Source organism: Glossina fuscipes, unplaced genomic scaffold (genome assembly GCF_014805625.2).
Source record: "Glossina fuscipes isolate IAEA_lab_2018 unplaced genomic scaffold, Yale_Gfus_2 115, whole genome shotgun sequence".
NCBI classification, from domain to species: domain Eukaryota; kingdom Metazoa; phylum Arthropoda; class Insecta; order Diptera; family Glossinidae; genus Glossina; species Glossina fuscipes.
In genome coordinates, this window is record NW_023998458.1 from 2,560,656 (window position 1) to 2,579,653 (window position 18,998).

Sequence of the window (18,998 nt, forward strand, 5' to 3'; positions counted from 1 at the left end):
TTTACGAATTAGCAGATTCATTGCGGATGAAACTTGCTGTTGAAGAGTTCTTCTACGGCAGCATTAGATTTCCTAAGTATCTCTCCAAACTTATGCCTTCGAAGTTCACTTTAGGAAACCAATTTGGAAATTTGATATTGTGATTGCAATAGCAAAAGCGAGCTTAGCGACAACTTTCGAAAATGAACAGACAATCGCATACAATAGCAATGCGAAAATGTCATCTTCATAAATCAAGTACCGCTCCCTAAAAATTGTTGAGCGAAACTTTCTTTTCTTTTAATGTGTGTATGTATAATAACGAAAGAATCTCTATAAATGCCATTTAATACCAAATAAACAACTTTTCTGTCATAAAAAGTAAAAAAGAAACAAATGAGGAAAATTGAGAAAAATTGTGGAAATGAAAAAAATAAAAAAATAAAACAAAAAAATACATCACGTTTTCCGTGCTAGAATTTATTGTGGTCATAGTGTTGATAGTGGTGGATTGAAGAAAGCGTGGATGCCTTCATGGCCTTAGCGAAACGTTTTGCGATTAGTTAAAGGTAAAAACGGTCCATTACTAACGTTTTCATGGACACAGAACATATACACAAATAACTACTATCCTGCATCCGAACGTTTGCTTAAATGGCTGACAAGGTTTAATCTTACCTTAGCTTGTAGATATATACATCTATGTGTATATGGACATATACGTGCAGAGATATATATGTATGTTTATGAAGGCAAGTGCTTTGCGCAAATGGGAGCCGCCCCTTTTAATAAATAAATTTTCTGCTTAAGCAAAGAAGTTATGGAAGAAATGGTTTCTCGCTAGAACTTTAAAGCATTTTTCTTTCTTCTCGTGTTGTTGTTTACTTTGCGGTCAAACAAATTGTTTTTTGTATTTTTGTATTTTTTTATATTTTTCATTTTGTTGTAAGCTGTGGTGCGAAAATTTACACAAACTTACAAATTAACGGATAAACAAGAAAATATATTTCAACCTACAAATTCAAACACAATTACCACTACTACTACTACTACTACTACTACTACTACTACTACTACTGCTACTAATACTATTGCCACTACACTGCTGCTAATGATTTGACATATTTGTATAGCAGATATTGCTCAAAATACAATCCAAACGGACCAGCTCTCATATTACAGAGAAAAAAAGAGGCAGAGAGAGGGAGAGAGAGAAAAATGATTATATATTGGGACTGAGAGTTTGTTTATTTTGCACGCAGAGAGAGGGAGAGATAGAGAGAGAGAATACATGTTTAATTAAGCTTCCCTCCTTAAAAGCAGCAGCAGAGCTTTCATACGTTTCTCTCTTTCTTGATAAATACGAAACTTAAGTCTTTCCCTGTTAGGGTAGAAAGTAACAGCTGCTAGTGTCGTTGTCAACAAATTATTGCAGCTATTTGTTAAAATTTCCTGTGATCTCTGGTTGAGTTTCACATCAAGTCAATTATACCATGTTAAGCCTTTAAGCGTGTTGTGGTATAAGCGCTAAGAAACTACCAAAAGGAAGCAAAAAGAAAAAAAAAAGAAGAAACGAAACGAAACAACGTCTAAATGTTGATTTAACGAAAAAACGCTAATAATGACAAACGTAAGATAAGCTTCACAAGTAGTGTTAGTGTTACGCAAAAATACTTAACAACTTTCGGTTATAATAGAAAAAAAAAAACAAAAAGCAAAACTAAAGCAATCGCTTGTCTCTGCGTTTGTGTGCGTATTGGTGTGTGAATGAATATTTTTAATTAAATATGGTTAAGTGTCTACACGCCAAACACAACAATAATGGCGTTAACTGTATTGTGTCTATTCAACTCAAACGGTTATGCTCCATTACCGTCAATCTAGTTTTTCAATAGATCTCTAGATCAATAAAAATGTGCACGTCGAATGAATCTTGTGTATGCGCGTAGGTGCGTGTGCGTGTGTATATGTATGTGCATTTAGTTTAAGTGACGAGTGACGAGTGACGCCGCATCCATCATTTAAAAGCATATGACATTTTCCATTACCGAAGTTCAATTGAAACGCGCACGCGATTAGTATTATTTCAAGCCGTCAATTATTAAACGGTTTAATGATTTTGTGAAACGACTATCGTCGAAGCATAATTAAAGCATTATTTGCTATTGTTTTACAATTGTGTTTGTGGTTACTTTGAAAAGCTGTTTGTTAGAGCCAATGGTCACGTGCGTGCCACCACCACCGCCACCGCCTACGTTAACTATGCTGCCTATGGTGCCGATTAATCCTTTTGTTGTAGCTCTCAAAACATCGGCTCCGGCGGCAATAACATCACCCACTAGTACGACAACAAACACGGCCTCAAATAATGTTAAACCCAAGTTAGCTTTCAGTATCGACGCTTTGGTGGGAGCAGAAAAGTATATAAAACCATCGCAAAATGAACAAATCGTCGATAGGAAGGAGACGGGTGGCAGAACTTTAGACTATCGAATACAAGTGCCAAATACGTTTGGTGACGATCCTAAGGAACCTTTGGAATTGCGGTATAAACATGAAAACGCAAGAGAATCGGAAAAGTCACGCAATAGTAACGACTTAGACGTAGAAACGCATGATGAATGCAAAAGCCCTACCTGTGATCCTTCGATACATTTATCACCTGCTCAACGCGATTCGTTGCTATATAGTGGTTCTGTTAGCACACCTTTGCATTCACCCGCCGCTGATGCCATGATCCCTGATACGGATCAGCAAAAGGTAAAAGCAGGCATAGTGCTACATAATTTACCGCCCGGCTTAGTGAGGCCATTTCCTTTGCCACCACCGCCGCCACCACCATCGCATTTAAACTTAATACGACCGATAACTAGTCCTCACGAATCTATAAACTCTCAAGGACCCCCACCACCTCCTGCTGCCACGCATCCAGCAACTATACCCCCTGGGGCTGGAGCCCCTAATCCTCATCTTTTGGCGGCGCAATTTCAAATGGCTGCTGTGCTGGCTCATCATCAACAGCAGCAACAGCAACAACAACAGCAGCATCAGCATCAAGCTGGTCTTGGACCTTTTCCACCACCACCAACGCCCGCAACTCATTTGCCACACGCTCATCACTTAGGTTTATTTCCCAACACATCCCATCATCCGCACGCCCAGTTCGGTAATCCGCATCTTATCCGCGACACATATCCTTTGTATCCGTGGCTATTAAGCCGTCATGGACGCATATTTTCGCACCGTTTCCCAGGTAATCATGGTTCAATTATACAGCTCTGCCTTGCCTCAGAACGATCATGCTCTATTCGCGTATATGAGATCTATGCATAAATTCATGGCGAAAATCAAGCATATTTCAAATACAAAATATTTCGAAATTATTGCCGATTCTAACTCCGCACTGTCTAATCGTTACATAAATGTCACTCGAAATCGATCATAGGTCATTTATAGGGAAAGGCGAAAGAGTTCGGAAAATGTTATAAGGATTAATTAAAAGTTCGCAAACCCTTCTCGATTGAGACGACTAACTCTGTTTACCATATTTTTTGTTTTTGTTGTTATTGTTTATGATCAAAATATAATCAAAACTTCGGGAAATGATTTCTTAGTCGTTCAACTTTCACTGCGCGACAAGGTACGACAATATCGCTAAGGAATTATGCATAGAGGCAACAATAATATGCTAGTCAGTCAATTTGATAAAACAACACCCAAGAGATAAGAATTTAAGCTAAATCCATTGACTTACACACGTGTATATACATATATAAATGTATATGTAAAATATAAAGGCATATGTAAACACGTCCGCACATGCCTTTATACTGAGAGAGTGAACGCCCAACCCAGTTTAAATAAATGTCGGAAATTAATTACATTTTAATTAAATTGTTTAAACGTCATTAAAAACATACATTTTGTTTTTTTTTTTTTTGCTCTCAACTCGCATACAAACTGGCGCTGCTGCAACACGTATTAATAATAGTAACAACAGTAACAGTACAGAGATAGTCAGTCACTCAGTCAGTTGGTGAGACGATTAATGCGTCAGTTAACCCAAAAAAAAGTTGTTTTCTTCCTTTTTTTTTTGCTTCAGATGTGTGTATCTCAATAATAGGTTTCATTTCGATTATGCCTCAGTTTAATGCCTTCTCCTGGGCTGTCCTAGCTGCCAGCAGACGGCCATTCTACTCCGACCGTTTTATATTTTTTGTTTTAATTATTTCGGTTATGCTAATGATGGAAAAACAGAAAGTCAAACACAATTTTATGTATATATAAAAATATATATTCCTACATGTACATGAACATGTACATGTACGTATATATTTATTTATATATATATATATATATACATATGTATATCTTATTGTTCTACTATTCTCCCGGCAGTTATATACCCTGAGAGTATAGCAGGCAGTAATTTAAACGGCTACTAATGCATTTTTAATTGAGGTTTTAGTTTTAACAAACAACACACATACACACGCATAAAAGACAAGGTGCTTTTGTATAAAAGCGTATGCATTAGCGTGTGTGTTTGCATGTGTGTGTGTTTGTGTGTGTGTGTGTGTGCGTGTGTATTTGGCTGTGTATGCATATGTGTGAGCGCAAATCACATAACTTGATCGTTTATATTATTATATGCGCTTGCTTGCGTCGGTTACATTGTTGTTGATATTCTTGTTGTTGTTTTATTTCATATATATATATATATATATATATATTTTTTTTTTTTATTATTAGTTATACGCTCGTTTCAAACAAATTGATGGTCTCGCATTTAAGAGTTAATTTTGATGCAACTCGTTAATTAAGTATTAATGCTTTTTTTCTTTTTTCTGTTTTTTTTTTTAATGACGTGCTTGTAATTGTGTTGGTGTTAGGGTGCATTGCATATGTTGTTGCTGTTGTTGTTGCTGTTGCTATGTTTTCGTCTAAAATTACATTGCATATATCAAATAATATCAAACGTGTACTCGTTGTTCTCGTTGCTTGTTGCCGTTTATGGTGAACGTTATCTTTAGCAAAATCAAGTCCCGTAAATCGCTTAAACGTAAAATTAGTTTAATTGTATTTAGCTTCGTTCGCGATTTGTAATTAATTCATTAAATTAATTGCTTAATACAATTAAGTGACCTTAATCAGAATCGATTTATGCGATGATAGGATTTTTGCCTTTTAAATCAATCTAAAGAAATACTTTTTTTTAATTTTTTATTTTAAATCAATGCATCCGTTACGAGCTATAGTTCTATTATAGCTAAGTAACATCAAGGGAAGGGGGAAAAAGCTTTCAGCAAAAATCACAATAATTATGTCACAATAGTGATCAACTTAGCTTAATCAAGAGTGTTTTCTGCCTTTTCAAGTTATATAAGCAAAAAATAAACGTTCATTCACTTACCTATTAGTTACGCATCAGAAAGTTGAACGTTAGCCATCACTTCTGGCAGACTAGCGCTACCCGAAAGTACACACACAAGGGCATGCTCTAATGTTGAATTTTTTTTCGGCTCAACGTAGTTTCTGAAATCATCAAAAAAAGAGATGAAAATGAGTTGATATTAAAAAATATAAAATATTACGATAAGGGATACAACATTAAACAAGTCTACAAAAAGAGAAAGGGTAGCAAAGAAAGTTACATTGAGTCCCTTAACCTTGAGTTTAAGTAAAAATCACACAATTACGAAGGAAGCGCTACAATGTTCACATACACTCTCTCGTATATCCTTAATTCTTTGCGTGCAGAAAGTTCGTGAGCCTTACCTTCGAACTATTTTCTGTCTCTGTGAAATTAATTGTCGTCTCACTACAAACAAAAAGTAGCGGCAAGACTTCATTTTATTCAATTATGGCGGACCCACGTCATGAAGTTATAAAGTAAGTGCACTAACTTGTGCTATTGGCTAACATTTGCTTGTCTGCAAGATTAGCCGTATAGCCGATTAGGTAAGAACCATGACTAATAAGTCAGCGGTTTAAATCTCAATGCGGTAGAGTTTACTTTGGACGTAGCTATAGTGCGTGTTCAGCCGGCAAGGGAGGGATGACTTACTAATTGGAGTCACATGTCATTCCCTTTCTTTACTTCATCTTTCTTCTGGCCGTCACCATGTTATGACGAATACTAGGCATCCCTTGATCGATTTGTAATTAAAAAAAAAAAACACTGTTAGGGTTTTATATAAGTATATATGATCAAACTGCAGCAAGCATGGGTTTTTTTTTAAGATTGCACTGATGCACTATGAACTTCTTCCGCCGGCTTCAACTATAGATAGACAATAATATTACATGAGCGTTATTCGTGCAGTTATTTCTCAGATTTATAAGCATGTACCTCTAGCCCGATCAGGCATCTTCTCGTACTTTTAGTTGGCTTTTCGTGGCTTTCAATTCATAGTGTTTCGCAATCCCTTTGTTCGCGGCGTCGCGGCCCTGCTTTCATATCGCATGCTCTGCTTTAACAGCGTCTCATTTCCTACTATATTCGAAACTCAAAAAACTGCTTCACTGGACAGGAGTCATTTCAAAACATAGGACCAAATCGAAAAATTTGCATTTCTTAAATGATATTAAAAAACGAAAAGGTATAGGCGTAAAGTCTGAACTGACAATTTGAGCAAAAAAAAAAAATTATTTGTTTGAAGAGAACCACGCAAAATGAATGGAAATATCTTACACTGTTTTAAACACGATATGATATAAAAATTCAAAAAGCATAAAAATATATATAATTTTTTATGTCTGTATTTAACCCAATCAATAATAAATGCGTCGAGACCTAAACAATTATTGGTAAGCGGGAATATGGAAACTGTCTAAGTGTCTGCGCTCAACTGCTATCATTGCAAATATTTCTATAACTATTTTAAAATGTTATCTAATTAATTAATTAATTTGGTTTCGCTTATTTTTAAATTTAGAAACTATGTTTGAAGTGATATAAAAAATTAAGGTTTTTTTTAAAGAGCTCTTATCAAAAAGTACACGTTTCGTGCCAACTATTTTTCCGTCATTGTCAAATTAAGTTGAAATTATTTCGTCCTCAATTAGTAAAATATCCTGTTGTGATATTTTTGCTTCTTCTTAGTTTATTTGTTAACACATAGACAATCTGGAAATCATTATTTAAAAGCGTTTTATACAGAGATTACGATATCTCCTCAAAAGACGATAAATTGGAGCAATGGAATGCAAGGATGTTGGTTAAAGTTCTAACAAGGAAATGAAGAGAAAAAAGAGGAGCAAAATAATTCAACCTAATGTGGGAGAGAATGAAGAATGGATCAAACACAAACTCGTTTCCGAAATAAATTGTTAGCAGCATAGGATATAAACCTACGTTTATATGTAAAGTAAAAAGAATTGAAGTCTCACAAGGAGTTGTACTTTCTAAAAAACCTTGTCTGAGATGACCTGAATTATAAGTTGGTCTTTAGGTCTTTGCCTTTCAATAACTTTATCAGACTTATTTCAAAATTTTGCCGAAAAATCGACCATCGAGGTATAGAGATATATAGAGTTTGTTCTTCTCAGAAGAATTTTCAAAATAACTTGTAGTTAGCGCTATGTAGCTTTGGACAATATTGCAATATCTCTATGCCGAAGCTTTGCAACACACCCTGTGAGAAGAGTGACAAACAGTTTCGATAGAAAAAAAAACCTTTATCTAAACGGCGGTTCTCCCGAGCAATCGTCGTCTTCATCTCAATTGTGTGCTTGTGCAAACGGTTGCCAGTCAACCCCCTCTTTGATTAGAGTGATGATCAAGTCATTTTGAGTGATTATCCCAATCAGTTGACCGTCAGTGGCCCTAAGTTCATCTTCTTTGAAATGGAAGCTAACAGGGAACTGGCCGAAGAAATTATGTCTACGGTGTTATCGGATAGAGACATGGTGATGTCTTGGAGATCTTTGAACCGAAATGTTCGAGCACATAACGCCATTTGAGTCATCCACAGGCACATGTCATTCAACTTATCCTTTGAATGCATGGAACGATTGTTGCCCAGCGCTTTTGAAACAATGAACTGAAAACCAGAGTGAATACATGCTATCAAGATAGGCCAAATTTTTTGAGCTTTATATCTTTGCTGAAAATGTGTTCGCCACGTTACGATTAAAAATTAGTAGGGAACACGAGCATGTAAAAGAAACCAAACCTTTAATTCTGATCACAGAACCCAAAAACTAAGGCATTGCTACTAACTGTCAGACATAGTCACACAAACATTGGAAGACTGCAATATACAAATCCACTTTCATCAAACAATTTTTAGAGACAGAACGCTACTCAAATTTTGTTGATGTTATTGAAAATACGCTGAAAGCTATTAGAAAAATTAAAGTTCATTGTTATCTTCAGACTTCATTACCATCAGAATCGCCAAATAAGACACAAAATCAATTATAAAAAGTTTTAAAAAATTAATACAATTTCCGTGTTTTCATATGCCTTAAAAATGCCTTATGTATTTGAGGCGACATCACAGGCCTTTCAGCCTCTTTTAAAACATATCAAAAAACTTTTTTATGGTATACTTTGTATATTGTAATTTTTCCCCGAGCTTGTGGATACATGTTGTGCTAAATGATGTGACAGCAGACTTTTATTCCATTTCTCAAGACATAAGGAATGATTTGGCTTTTTACTTACTGTTTGCATTTCCCATTTCTCCTTAGTTTTCATAATCACACCACCTTTTTATTAGTTATGTTAACAGAGATGCGAACCAAAGGCAAACGCCAAATGTGGCCTATCCACGGTGAAGCTAATTTCGCACCGACAACTCTAATACGTGAAATGTGTGCCGTTGTTTTCATCAAATTGTGTCTTTTAGCATGACTGAGACGCTCCGACTTAAGGCCTGCTTAACGCTAATTGGTATCCGTATAACGAAAGCTTTGTTGATCGATAAACTCACAATTCATAGGCTGCCGGAAAGTGGAAAAAGAGAGAATCTGCTTTAAATAATTTATATTTGATCATCTTCAGTTAATAAATTTTTTCTTTCAAAATTAGTTACAGATCTAAAAATACGCCTGACCAGGGTAAGATTGTGTCGCACGATGCTGCTCAAAACTTTCCTCAGTGCATTTGTCGTCACAATAGCAAAACAGTTGCAATAGAAACTTGATTAATGGCCAGAAATCCAATTTCCAAACGGTTCCCATTCGCCCACAACCATCCACACAATGGACAAAGAACTATAAACGACAGCCTTTCGCTAGAACAATTTGACTTAGCATCCGGTACAAATACAATCTAGGGCATGCTATTACACCAATACAAAAAAGATCTAAAATTGCCACGCCCATATCGAAGAGACATATTTTTGTAATTCTAATACACAACTAATTGATTTGCGATGGTGCGTTGGTTGAGGTATTAAAGGCTAGCCCTGGGAAAGATATTATTTTCTTATTTCTTTTGTAAAGAAAGAAAAACTTTTCATAAATATTTAACCGACGGCGTTTAAATGTGTTTGTAGAAAGTTTATTAAGCAAAAAGTAATGAATGTTCTTTATGAAGAATAATATAAAAATAGTTGAAGAGTAGGTTGGCAAGAAAACGAAACAATTGTTTGATGAAACGTTTGCTTCAACGTGCGTAGAACGTAGAGTCAACAACACACATTAAGGCTACCATTTTGTAAGGGACTTTAAATTGACCGCTTGGGTATATAATAAAATGCTTCTTTTTTTTCCTTTACATTCCTAAGTTTATATAAAGAAACATGAATGCACTCACTTGCACATGAGTTAAGTTTTATTTATGTTAAACAACACAATTATCGTTATGTTACAAGACTTTAATGACTCTTCTATAAAATCTACAATAATTTATGTAAAATTCACGCAAACAGTGCGATGGACAGGTAAAAATTTCTTTTACGAATATCTTGATATACATATACATATATATATAGCATAATCAGTCATAGTGCGTGTTATATATAACTGATGGCATAATAATAATAATAATAATAATGATTTCTCTATTAAAGGAAAACCAAAAAATGCGTTTTATTAGGAAAATTACAACGAAATTGTAAAACATCAACGTGAAAACGAAAATAAAATAGAAGAAAAAAATATAAACCAAAGTTAATTAAAACGATATTTTCTAAGAATTGAAAAATATTTTCAAGTCATATAATCCAACAACGAACGCGTTTACGTTTACGTTCTCTTACGCTTGAGTTCAAGTTTTATTATTCGTTGATTTTATTCATTATTATTACGGTTGTTATTGTAACCATTTAAGACAATTCCCAAAAGGTGTTACATAAAGAGGATTAACCTTTTATATAGAAATAGAGAAAGAGAAAAAATGTTTTCTTTTTTTACTTTTATAGTGGATTAAAACAATAATAGAAAAGTATTTATATCCTTGGCTTGAAACGAATTCATTGACGCTTTATATATATATATATATTATAATTTCCTGGAATTGCCTCCAATCAATCTTCATTAGTGTTAACCTGGCCTTCGAGAAAGGAAGATTCCCTTTGAATCCCTATCAGCAAGATTTCGACTTTTAAAAGGACCTTAGCGTTCGCTACGAAAACCCTCTCATGACGGAGGATTTGTTGCAACCTTTTCATTAAGAGTGTGCTAAGATGGCCGCAACCCTTATTTTGCCTAACACTAACCGCTTTTCCTCCCATTGATTGATGAACATATCCATTGAAAAGTGAACCACATCAAGAAATCTTATAATGATCAGAAAAAGTACAAACGAAACGAACTCTTTTCGGAAAATTTTTTACTCATCAAAAAAGCGAACCTACCTACGTACTCAAAGGGCGAAAAGGTATTTAGTGATAATGTCGAAAATTATCAGAAAAATGATAACGAATTCCAATTATAATAGTTTAACTGGGAGACAGATTTCTAAGGGGCGGGAAAATTTGTAAACTTGGTACGAATGTACTTAAAATTACCTAAAATTTACTTAATAATTGTTGTCATTGTAGCTTTTCACGTATACACCCACCATCCTTGAAGATCACGGTAGAAAAGCTTTGCACGTGCGTGATGCGTGAATCTCTTCATTTAGTGCAAATATCTCTTAGACAAGCATTCGGAGAAAGTCGCAATTCAATGTATACCGTGGACTTCGTTTCATTGCATCTTAGAGCCCAAACGTAATGCGAAGCTCGATTAATTTTTAAGGGTAGCAATTAAATTCGTGTTCATTACTTTCATTGGATTCGCGACTTCAATTCCCACAATTAAAAATCAAACAAGTCTCATTGTCGCAGATTCTAGTCTGCTTGCTCTAAGAATTTTGAGCGTAAACAAATTCTCCCGATTGTAAAAAATATTTTCTTTTACAAGCCAGGCGCTTCCTAATGTAAAGCATCCTTCGCAATGAACGATCCGAACATAACTATATGAAGTGAGGTCCTCAGGAACCGATCATTGATCATCCCTATGATTCCTCTGTGGCGTATTGTCTGAATTAAAAATTTAGAAAAATATCTTTTTTCCAAGCTATGATTTTAATAAAATAGCGAAATGCTTGGATGATTAAGTGTAAAGTTGGTGGCGAAGAAGGAGTGTATTGAAAAGTTCTGTAGTTGTTATTAAGCAGAAATTCTATTTTATTTTGGGAGAGTTGCAAGGCTCCGGACAATTACATTAAGGCAAAACAAAACTGTCCTCCATCTTAAAAAGCGCTTGTGATAAGCCACCTGGGCAGTCATGCCTTCTTCGCCCGCCTTGCTATAGCATTTCTTCTGCATTGCCCTGTGAGTCCTTTTATTTCAGCCGCGTACAGGTGCAAAATGCAGCATAATGTGATTTTTAATTCTCTCCAAAACACTTTAAACCATTCTCACACCATGCATTTCGGTTGCCTATTCCTCAAAACCCGCCTTTGTCGTGCGCTGAAGTCCCACATTTAATTCCCATCTCAGGGTTGTCTTAGACATTTTTAAGCCCAAGAATATATTTACCTCATGGTTTTCTCGTATTGGCCTCGATTTTGAAAGGATATACGCAAATGAATCATGGGAAGGATAGGAGACCACAGATATTCCTTTTACTTAAGGTGTGTACCTATTAAAAACTTCATCTGATGAGGTAATTTTGCGTAACCGGCGTCGCTCTGAGATTTGGGCAATCCCTATAAACTAGGGGCCTCAACTGCACTGGAGAAACCCGATATATTTATTGTATATGGCTTAATAAAGCCACTCTGAGGCCTACCATGATAGGATGCCACAATTAAATATCATTCTGAAATTTTATGTTAATGTTCCTTTTTTTTTTATTAAATCTGAGCGAGCTAAATGTGTTCAGTTTACCGCTGTTCAGAAGCTTATCCTGTAATCTGATCAGTTTGAATGTAACGACGTATAGGCTGATATTAATTTAATGTTCGTTATTGTGACACTTCAGCAATCTCTCCAGATGTCCAAACACCGCTCTTTACAAGACACTTGATCGAGCTTTTGATTGTTATAACTAATGGAGCGACAAACTTAATATACTGTTGAGCAGTATAAAAAGGTTACTCATATGCTACACGCATATGTTTATGTAGGATTATAGGAACAACGCTGTTGTTGTTGTTGTTGTTGTTGTTGTATTATATGTGTATTCTAATGATAATCAAAGAAAAGGTTGCTCTAACCACAACTTTTTTCTTCTTCCCCCGTCTGTTATGAAGTGAATTTCTTAAAATGAATAACGCCCTTTTTGTACAATTAATTGAACTTTTTTGCCTTATATAGACATCGCTATAAACAAACAAACACACACATATACACTCACTTATGCACACGCATAGAGAGTCATGAAATTACTACGCGTTTAGAGATTAATTTTGAACGGTTCCTGGAAAAACATAACTCTTATGCTTTGCCACATAACACATAACGTCATGCATCTGTTTATGAAAACACCGATAATGATGACGTCGGTAGTCAGTCAAACAATTTGATTTCTTTTACATGCTTTAGGTGCTCGTATGGAGGGGGGGTTTATCATAGTCGCAGTTAAAAAAAAGAAGAAGAAAAAAACCTCAAAAACTATAAAGTGTTGATATAATCGTGAAATATATTAAAAACACTCTTGAAAGTTGTTGAACATAAGGCATTAAATGCACAAAATAAAATATGAATAAGCGAGTAAGCAGCCAACAACGCAAGGCATTAAAATCCTGAACGAAGAGTTTGCCTTTTATGAGATGCGTTTCCTTTAACCAACTGCGCCGTCATGGTTAACATTATCATGATCGCTTGACTTCTATACTACAATTTTTTAATTCCCTCTCTCTCTCTCTCTCTCTCTCTCCCTCTCTCTCTCTCGCTCTCTCTCGCTCTCTTAATCATTTGCTTGAAGTAACATCAGCAAAAGCTTTAGATATTGTTTTCTTTTTTTTGCTCTTTTTCCGCCGCCGCGCATTTCCTTTGTAAAATTTTCAATTGAGCAAAAAATTTAAATATTGATAAGACACCCGCCCATTTATTTATTCCTTCAACTTTGCATATATATAATAAAAAAATTGAAGCTTCTGTATTTTATTTCATTTTACTTGTTGTGCGGAATATAATTGATAGACAGACGTAAGACGAGACTGATTGATAAAACCGATGATTATTTTTTTACAGTTTTGTTTGGTTTCTTGGCTTCAGAGGACAATTAACTTGTACCCCGAATGCAAACAACATTTAATTATTTTCTTAGCGAAATGTTTTGGCCGATCTTTAATGAAAAGCTTAACAGAAACTTTACGATCCCCTGCAAAGTTTTTAAGTCTTAAATGGTTAATAAAATCGTTTTTGTACACTTATATCGCTCTTCTGGCGCGGACAGCAGTGATTTGCTGATTTATTCCACAGTAAAATTAGGAAGTTTTATTGCCACTGAAATGTACATCGCATTAACATAAGGATTTTCTTAAAGTTAACTAAAAAAAAAAAATATTTACTAACAAATACGATTAGAAAAAAAAATTAATATCAATAGCACTACGGAAAGGATTAATTTTAGAAATTTAATCTAACGGTTAAAAAGCAGAACTATGAGTGTATGCTCGTAGAAAACAGATACCGCTGTTTTATGGAAAAGCAGCGATAACGAAACTTGTAGAATCGTTGTCCGCAGGTAAAAGTATTGGAAAAAGTAATGACAATTCGGGAATAGTGCTAACGAAGTAAGCTACACGATCAAAGGAAGCCTTGCGATAAGTCGGAATACTAAACTGATAACTGAACTCTAAAATGAAAAGAGTACAGTTAAGATTTTGCTTGACTTCCAAAGCTCCGACGACTTGCAAGAATCAAAAAAGTTTCATCTTAGTCCCGGACTTTTTGAGGTACTAATCATCCCATCGGCTCTATTTTAGAAAATAAAATTAGATATTGAGCCTGGTAGTTTTAATAAAATAATATATGAAATTGAGAGATATCCCGATGCGATATGCGGTTCCTAAGATAACGAACATGTTTAGGCAATCATAGAGAATGCGCTTTATTGTAAGAATTTTTGCAGCTTGGAGAAGAAGATTTCTTTAGGATCTATTGTGTGGTGTGTTGCAATTGTATGGCTAAAGCGAATTCTTGCAAATATTTATATTTATTTGATATAATGGCGGAACTACGAGTGGGTTAAGAGAGGAGTTGTACTGGTCATAGTATTGCTTCCATAATTTTCTTTTGAGCTTTTTGGCAGTGCATATTTGGAAGAAAAACAGTTTCGCGATATAGTCCATAAACCGAAATGCAGAATCAGCAGACTTCGTTGCTCGATCAGCTTGTTCATTACCCGCCAGACCGATATGACTGGGTATTCAAAGCGTTTTAATCTTATCATGATATAATAATCTTACAATGGCATTCCTTAATTTGTTATATACCGTCCAGTTCGAAGTCGAAAGATCCCGGATAACTTTTAAACCAACAATTCTTTCGGTTAATATTGGAAGTGCCTGTTAATTTTCTAGACTTTTTGGGTAAAATTGAATGCCTACTTTGGGTCTTAGTAGGAAGCGGGAAATGCGACATCATATGGATGGTGTTTGGGAAGAACTTGCCTTTGGAGGCTGTTGTCGAAAGAATTAATCTTTAGATAATGTCATAAGAACAGACGCAGGCCACAAGTTCCCAAATGAGCAAGTCCCAACAACTCGGGATATATTCTGGTTAATTAAAGTTTCTACCTCGAACATTTCATACCGTTGCGATATACCGTTGACGGATTAAAAGACTGTTTTATAATATTTTTTGATATGTCATGACTATCTTGCCTTTCTAGTAAATGACTCGATTGCCGCAGTTATCAGTGATTGCTGTTAGCGTTCTCCAACGATATTTTCGTCGAGTTGGAGCGGACCGTTATGCAAAAAACGTAGTTGATATATAGCTATTTCCAAAGCGTGCTTCATATAGGATAGCTTCACCAATACCTGGTGAACTGAACTATATATATATATATATGTATGTTATATATATATATATATATATGTATGTTATATATATATATATATATATGTATGTTATATTAGCTTGGGGAAAAAGAAATCCATTATTTTTATATGAACTTCAGGACTTTATTTAACATGCTTCGTATTGTCCAATTTTGTATCATTAAAGAAATTTTGCAATGCAAGAAAAAGATGATAATCGCTTGGTGCCAAGTCCGGACTGTATGGCGGATGCATTAAAACTTCCCAACCAAGCTCCCGAAGTTTCTGGCGAGCCACTGTAGATGTGTATGGCCTAGCGTTGTCCTGGTGGAACACGACACCTCTCCTGTTGGCCAATTCTGGCCGTTTCTGGTCAATCGCTATCTTCAAACGGTCCAGTTGTTGACAGTAGAGATCAGAATTTAGCGTTTGGCCATATGGAAGCAACTCATAATAAATAATTCCCTTCCAGTCCCACCAAATGCATAGCAAAACATTCCTGGCCGTTTGAGGTGCTTCACCGCTCTTTGACCACAATCGTTTTCGCACAGGGTTATCGTATGTGATCCATTTCTCATCTCCAGTCACCATCCGTTTAAGAAATGGGTCTATCTCATTCCGTTTGGCCAAGGCTTCGCAGATGGAAATTCGATCCATCATGTTTTTTTCTGTTAATTGGTGTGGCACCCAAACATCGAGCTTCTTTTTGAATCCAGCTTTGTGTAAATGGTTTAAAACTATTTTATGGTCGATTTTTAGCTCCTGGGCGATGTTACGACTGCTAACATGCCGGTCAACTTCGATCATTTCTCCGATTTTATCGACATTTTCGAGCACCGGCCTACCTGTGCGAGGTGCATCTTTAACATCAAAAATTCCTGAACGGAATCTACGAAACCAAAATTGCACATAATTGGCTGTTACAGTATCGGAACCATAACCACCATTCACAATATTAGCCGCCTGGCTTGCATTTTCGCCTTTGTCAAAGAAAAACTGTAAAATGTACCGCATTTTCTCTTTGTTCACTTCCATTTTTAATACGCTGTAACTCACAACTGAATGTACCAAACAAAAAACAGCAAAAGAATTTTTTTTACTGCGAAATGTCACCTTTCCAACGAGCATAAATCTGAAATTGTTTGATCGATACTTTACGAGAAATCTATCAGTGCAGCCATCTACCGAAAAAATTATGGATTTCTTTTTCCCCAAACTAATATATATATATACATGTATGTTAATAGATCGCCTTGTGTGGACTACGAAATTTTTTACTTCGGCCTATCGTTGCATATCCATTTTTCGTCACCCGCCACGAGGCAGTGACACGTATTTTCAACTTAAGCAGGAAAATTAACACTTCCGGGCATGGAGTCTCTGGCACAGAACTCAAACAGTTCAAAGCTAAAAAACTTTTGTTTTTTTAACTTCATATCAAAGTTATATACTACGGCGGAAAGGATAAAGGTAATACTTCCACATAGTAAAATAATACATACAATGGTGTTAAACAAAAAAAAAATTAATAATCCTATTCATCGGCAGCGTTTCCATAACTTGTACGTTTTAGTTCGGATGAAATTCTGAAATATAACAATTTTCGAGTAATTAAGTCCGTAAGTGCCCTCCCATGTTAATTATGTCGAGACTTTTCGTCTGTTATGCCATCAACAGCATTCAATCTTGGACGAAGTGTTACTCAGAGTGCATATGTACATAAGCATATAACGGAGCGTTGTATGAGCCATTAATTACGTCACGAATTAACTAAAGCGCATTTGTTATCCAAGCTTGAGTATGATTAATGTCATGCCAATATCGACAGCTCTTGCATATTTTTTCATCATGCGTACCGAAACGATATCGGAAGAGGCATTTAAGACACCATAAGACATCCAAACTTTTGCTCATCAAGTTTTCTTCTATTCCACTCATGTAATCTGACTACAATTTTTGTGCTTTAAGATTTTCTTTTTTTCGTCAAAACGATTGTATATTTTTCATTCAGAAATTAGAAATAAAGCGAGCGCTTCATGATAAATTTTCTTTAGCCAAACTATCGATTAATCTTGGTTTACTTCTTCTTGTACAGGATTTCTGCTGCAACCATTTCGGAAGCCGAAACGTGTACGTACAGCCTTCTCACCGACACAACTATTAAAATTGGAGCACGCTTTCGAAGAGAATCATTATGTTGTGGGTGCCGAAAGAAAGCAATTAGCACAAGGTTTAAGCCTAACAGAAACTCAGGTAAGCGAAATTTATATACAAAAGTTTGTAAAAGATTTCTCGATAATTTCTCGCTTATGTGATAAGACCTTAAATGAAGAGCATGCTTTTCTGAAGATTATTTCTCCCAATATATATGTTCGCGAAAAAGGGGAAAACGTGAACCGCATGAACGCTTTGTCTTTAGTAATATTTTGAAATGATTAATGGTTTTTTCAACGACTCTCTCTCTCTCTCTCTCTCTCTCTCTTTCTCTTTCTCTCTCTCTCTCTCTCTCTCTCTCTCTCTTTCTCTTTCTTTCTCTCTCTCGCGCTCTCTCTGCCCAGTCTTTTTTCATTCTTCATTTCTTTATTAGTGTTCTCGAAGCAGTTGAAACTTAGCACAGATCGAAAGCAAGCTAAGAAGAGAGAGGGGACGTGCTATTTAACAAGGCTCTTATTGTCAGATATCTAAAGCAATTGTAACTGGATTTACCAATGGCTCTCCGTCGCGCCGTCTATTACCACTATTACAGACTTTAGGACACAAATATAGGGTCCGAAAGGTGACATTTGATACATGACAATAATAGGCCAATAATAATTAATACAAGTAGCTCCAGCAGTTGGCGACCTAACGAAAGCGGGAGAAAAAACAATTAAAAAAATATCCCTTTTACGGACCTATGATGTATAAGAGTTACCGAAATATATATTTCAGGTTAATGGTGCTATGATCCCTAGCTAGACCGTAATAATTAACGAAAATCTCCTTGGGGCACCTTAAACGTTGGAACTTTACGATTCTTTCCAAGATAATTTTAATGGTGTGAGTTGTATTTTCTATCATATACATGCGGCAAAAATGGGATGAAGAAATCCCTGTTTACAGCTCATTTATAAAGTGTAGAATTAAACCAATCAAATTACGCTAATTTCAATTTATTACACATGGAATATTAATGATCCAACATTAACACTCCGTAAAAAAATATACATATATATATATATATATGTATATGTATATATAAAAAAGAAGAAAAGAATACGAACCCTCTTTGAGTTGTGTGCCTAATAAAATAATAATAAAAATACCTTAATACCAATCCCTTCAGTTGGCTGTAAGGTACATTTATCTATTTGAAAATCGCCTGCGATTGAATAAAGCGCATCAAATTCAATAAAGCATTTCATACTTTACACTGCCGACATACCAGAAAATCGCATAGCACTCACTCACATTCATTGAAGCAAGCAACCCGACCCTATGGAAAAATCAAGTTTTCTTCTTTTTCTTTTTTTTTTAGTTTTATTTTTACGGTAATTCCTGGCATAACTGTTATTAGTAAATGCAAGGGCGGCACAGGGCTGAAACA

The 18,998-nt window shown here is 35.4% G+C and overlaps 1 protein-coding gene across 1 annotated transcript in view; it reads left to right on the forward strand.

Moving 5' to 3' along the window:
* Positions 1-1,769: 1,769 nt before the first annotated feature.
* LOC119640153 (histone-lysine N-methyltransferase 2D) overlaps positions 1,770-18,998 on the forward strand; it is a 20,172-nt gene continuing 2,943 nt past the window's right edge. Inside the window, exons 1-2 of the mRNA XM_038038001.1 lie at positions 1,770-3,232; positions 17,508-17,665. Coding sequence (XP_037893929.1) covers positions 2,197-3,232; positions 17,508-17,665 — 1,194 coding nt within the window. The 5' untranslated portion in view covers positions 1,770-2,196. The remainder of the gene's footprint in view (positions 3,233-17,507; positions 17,666-18,998) is intronic.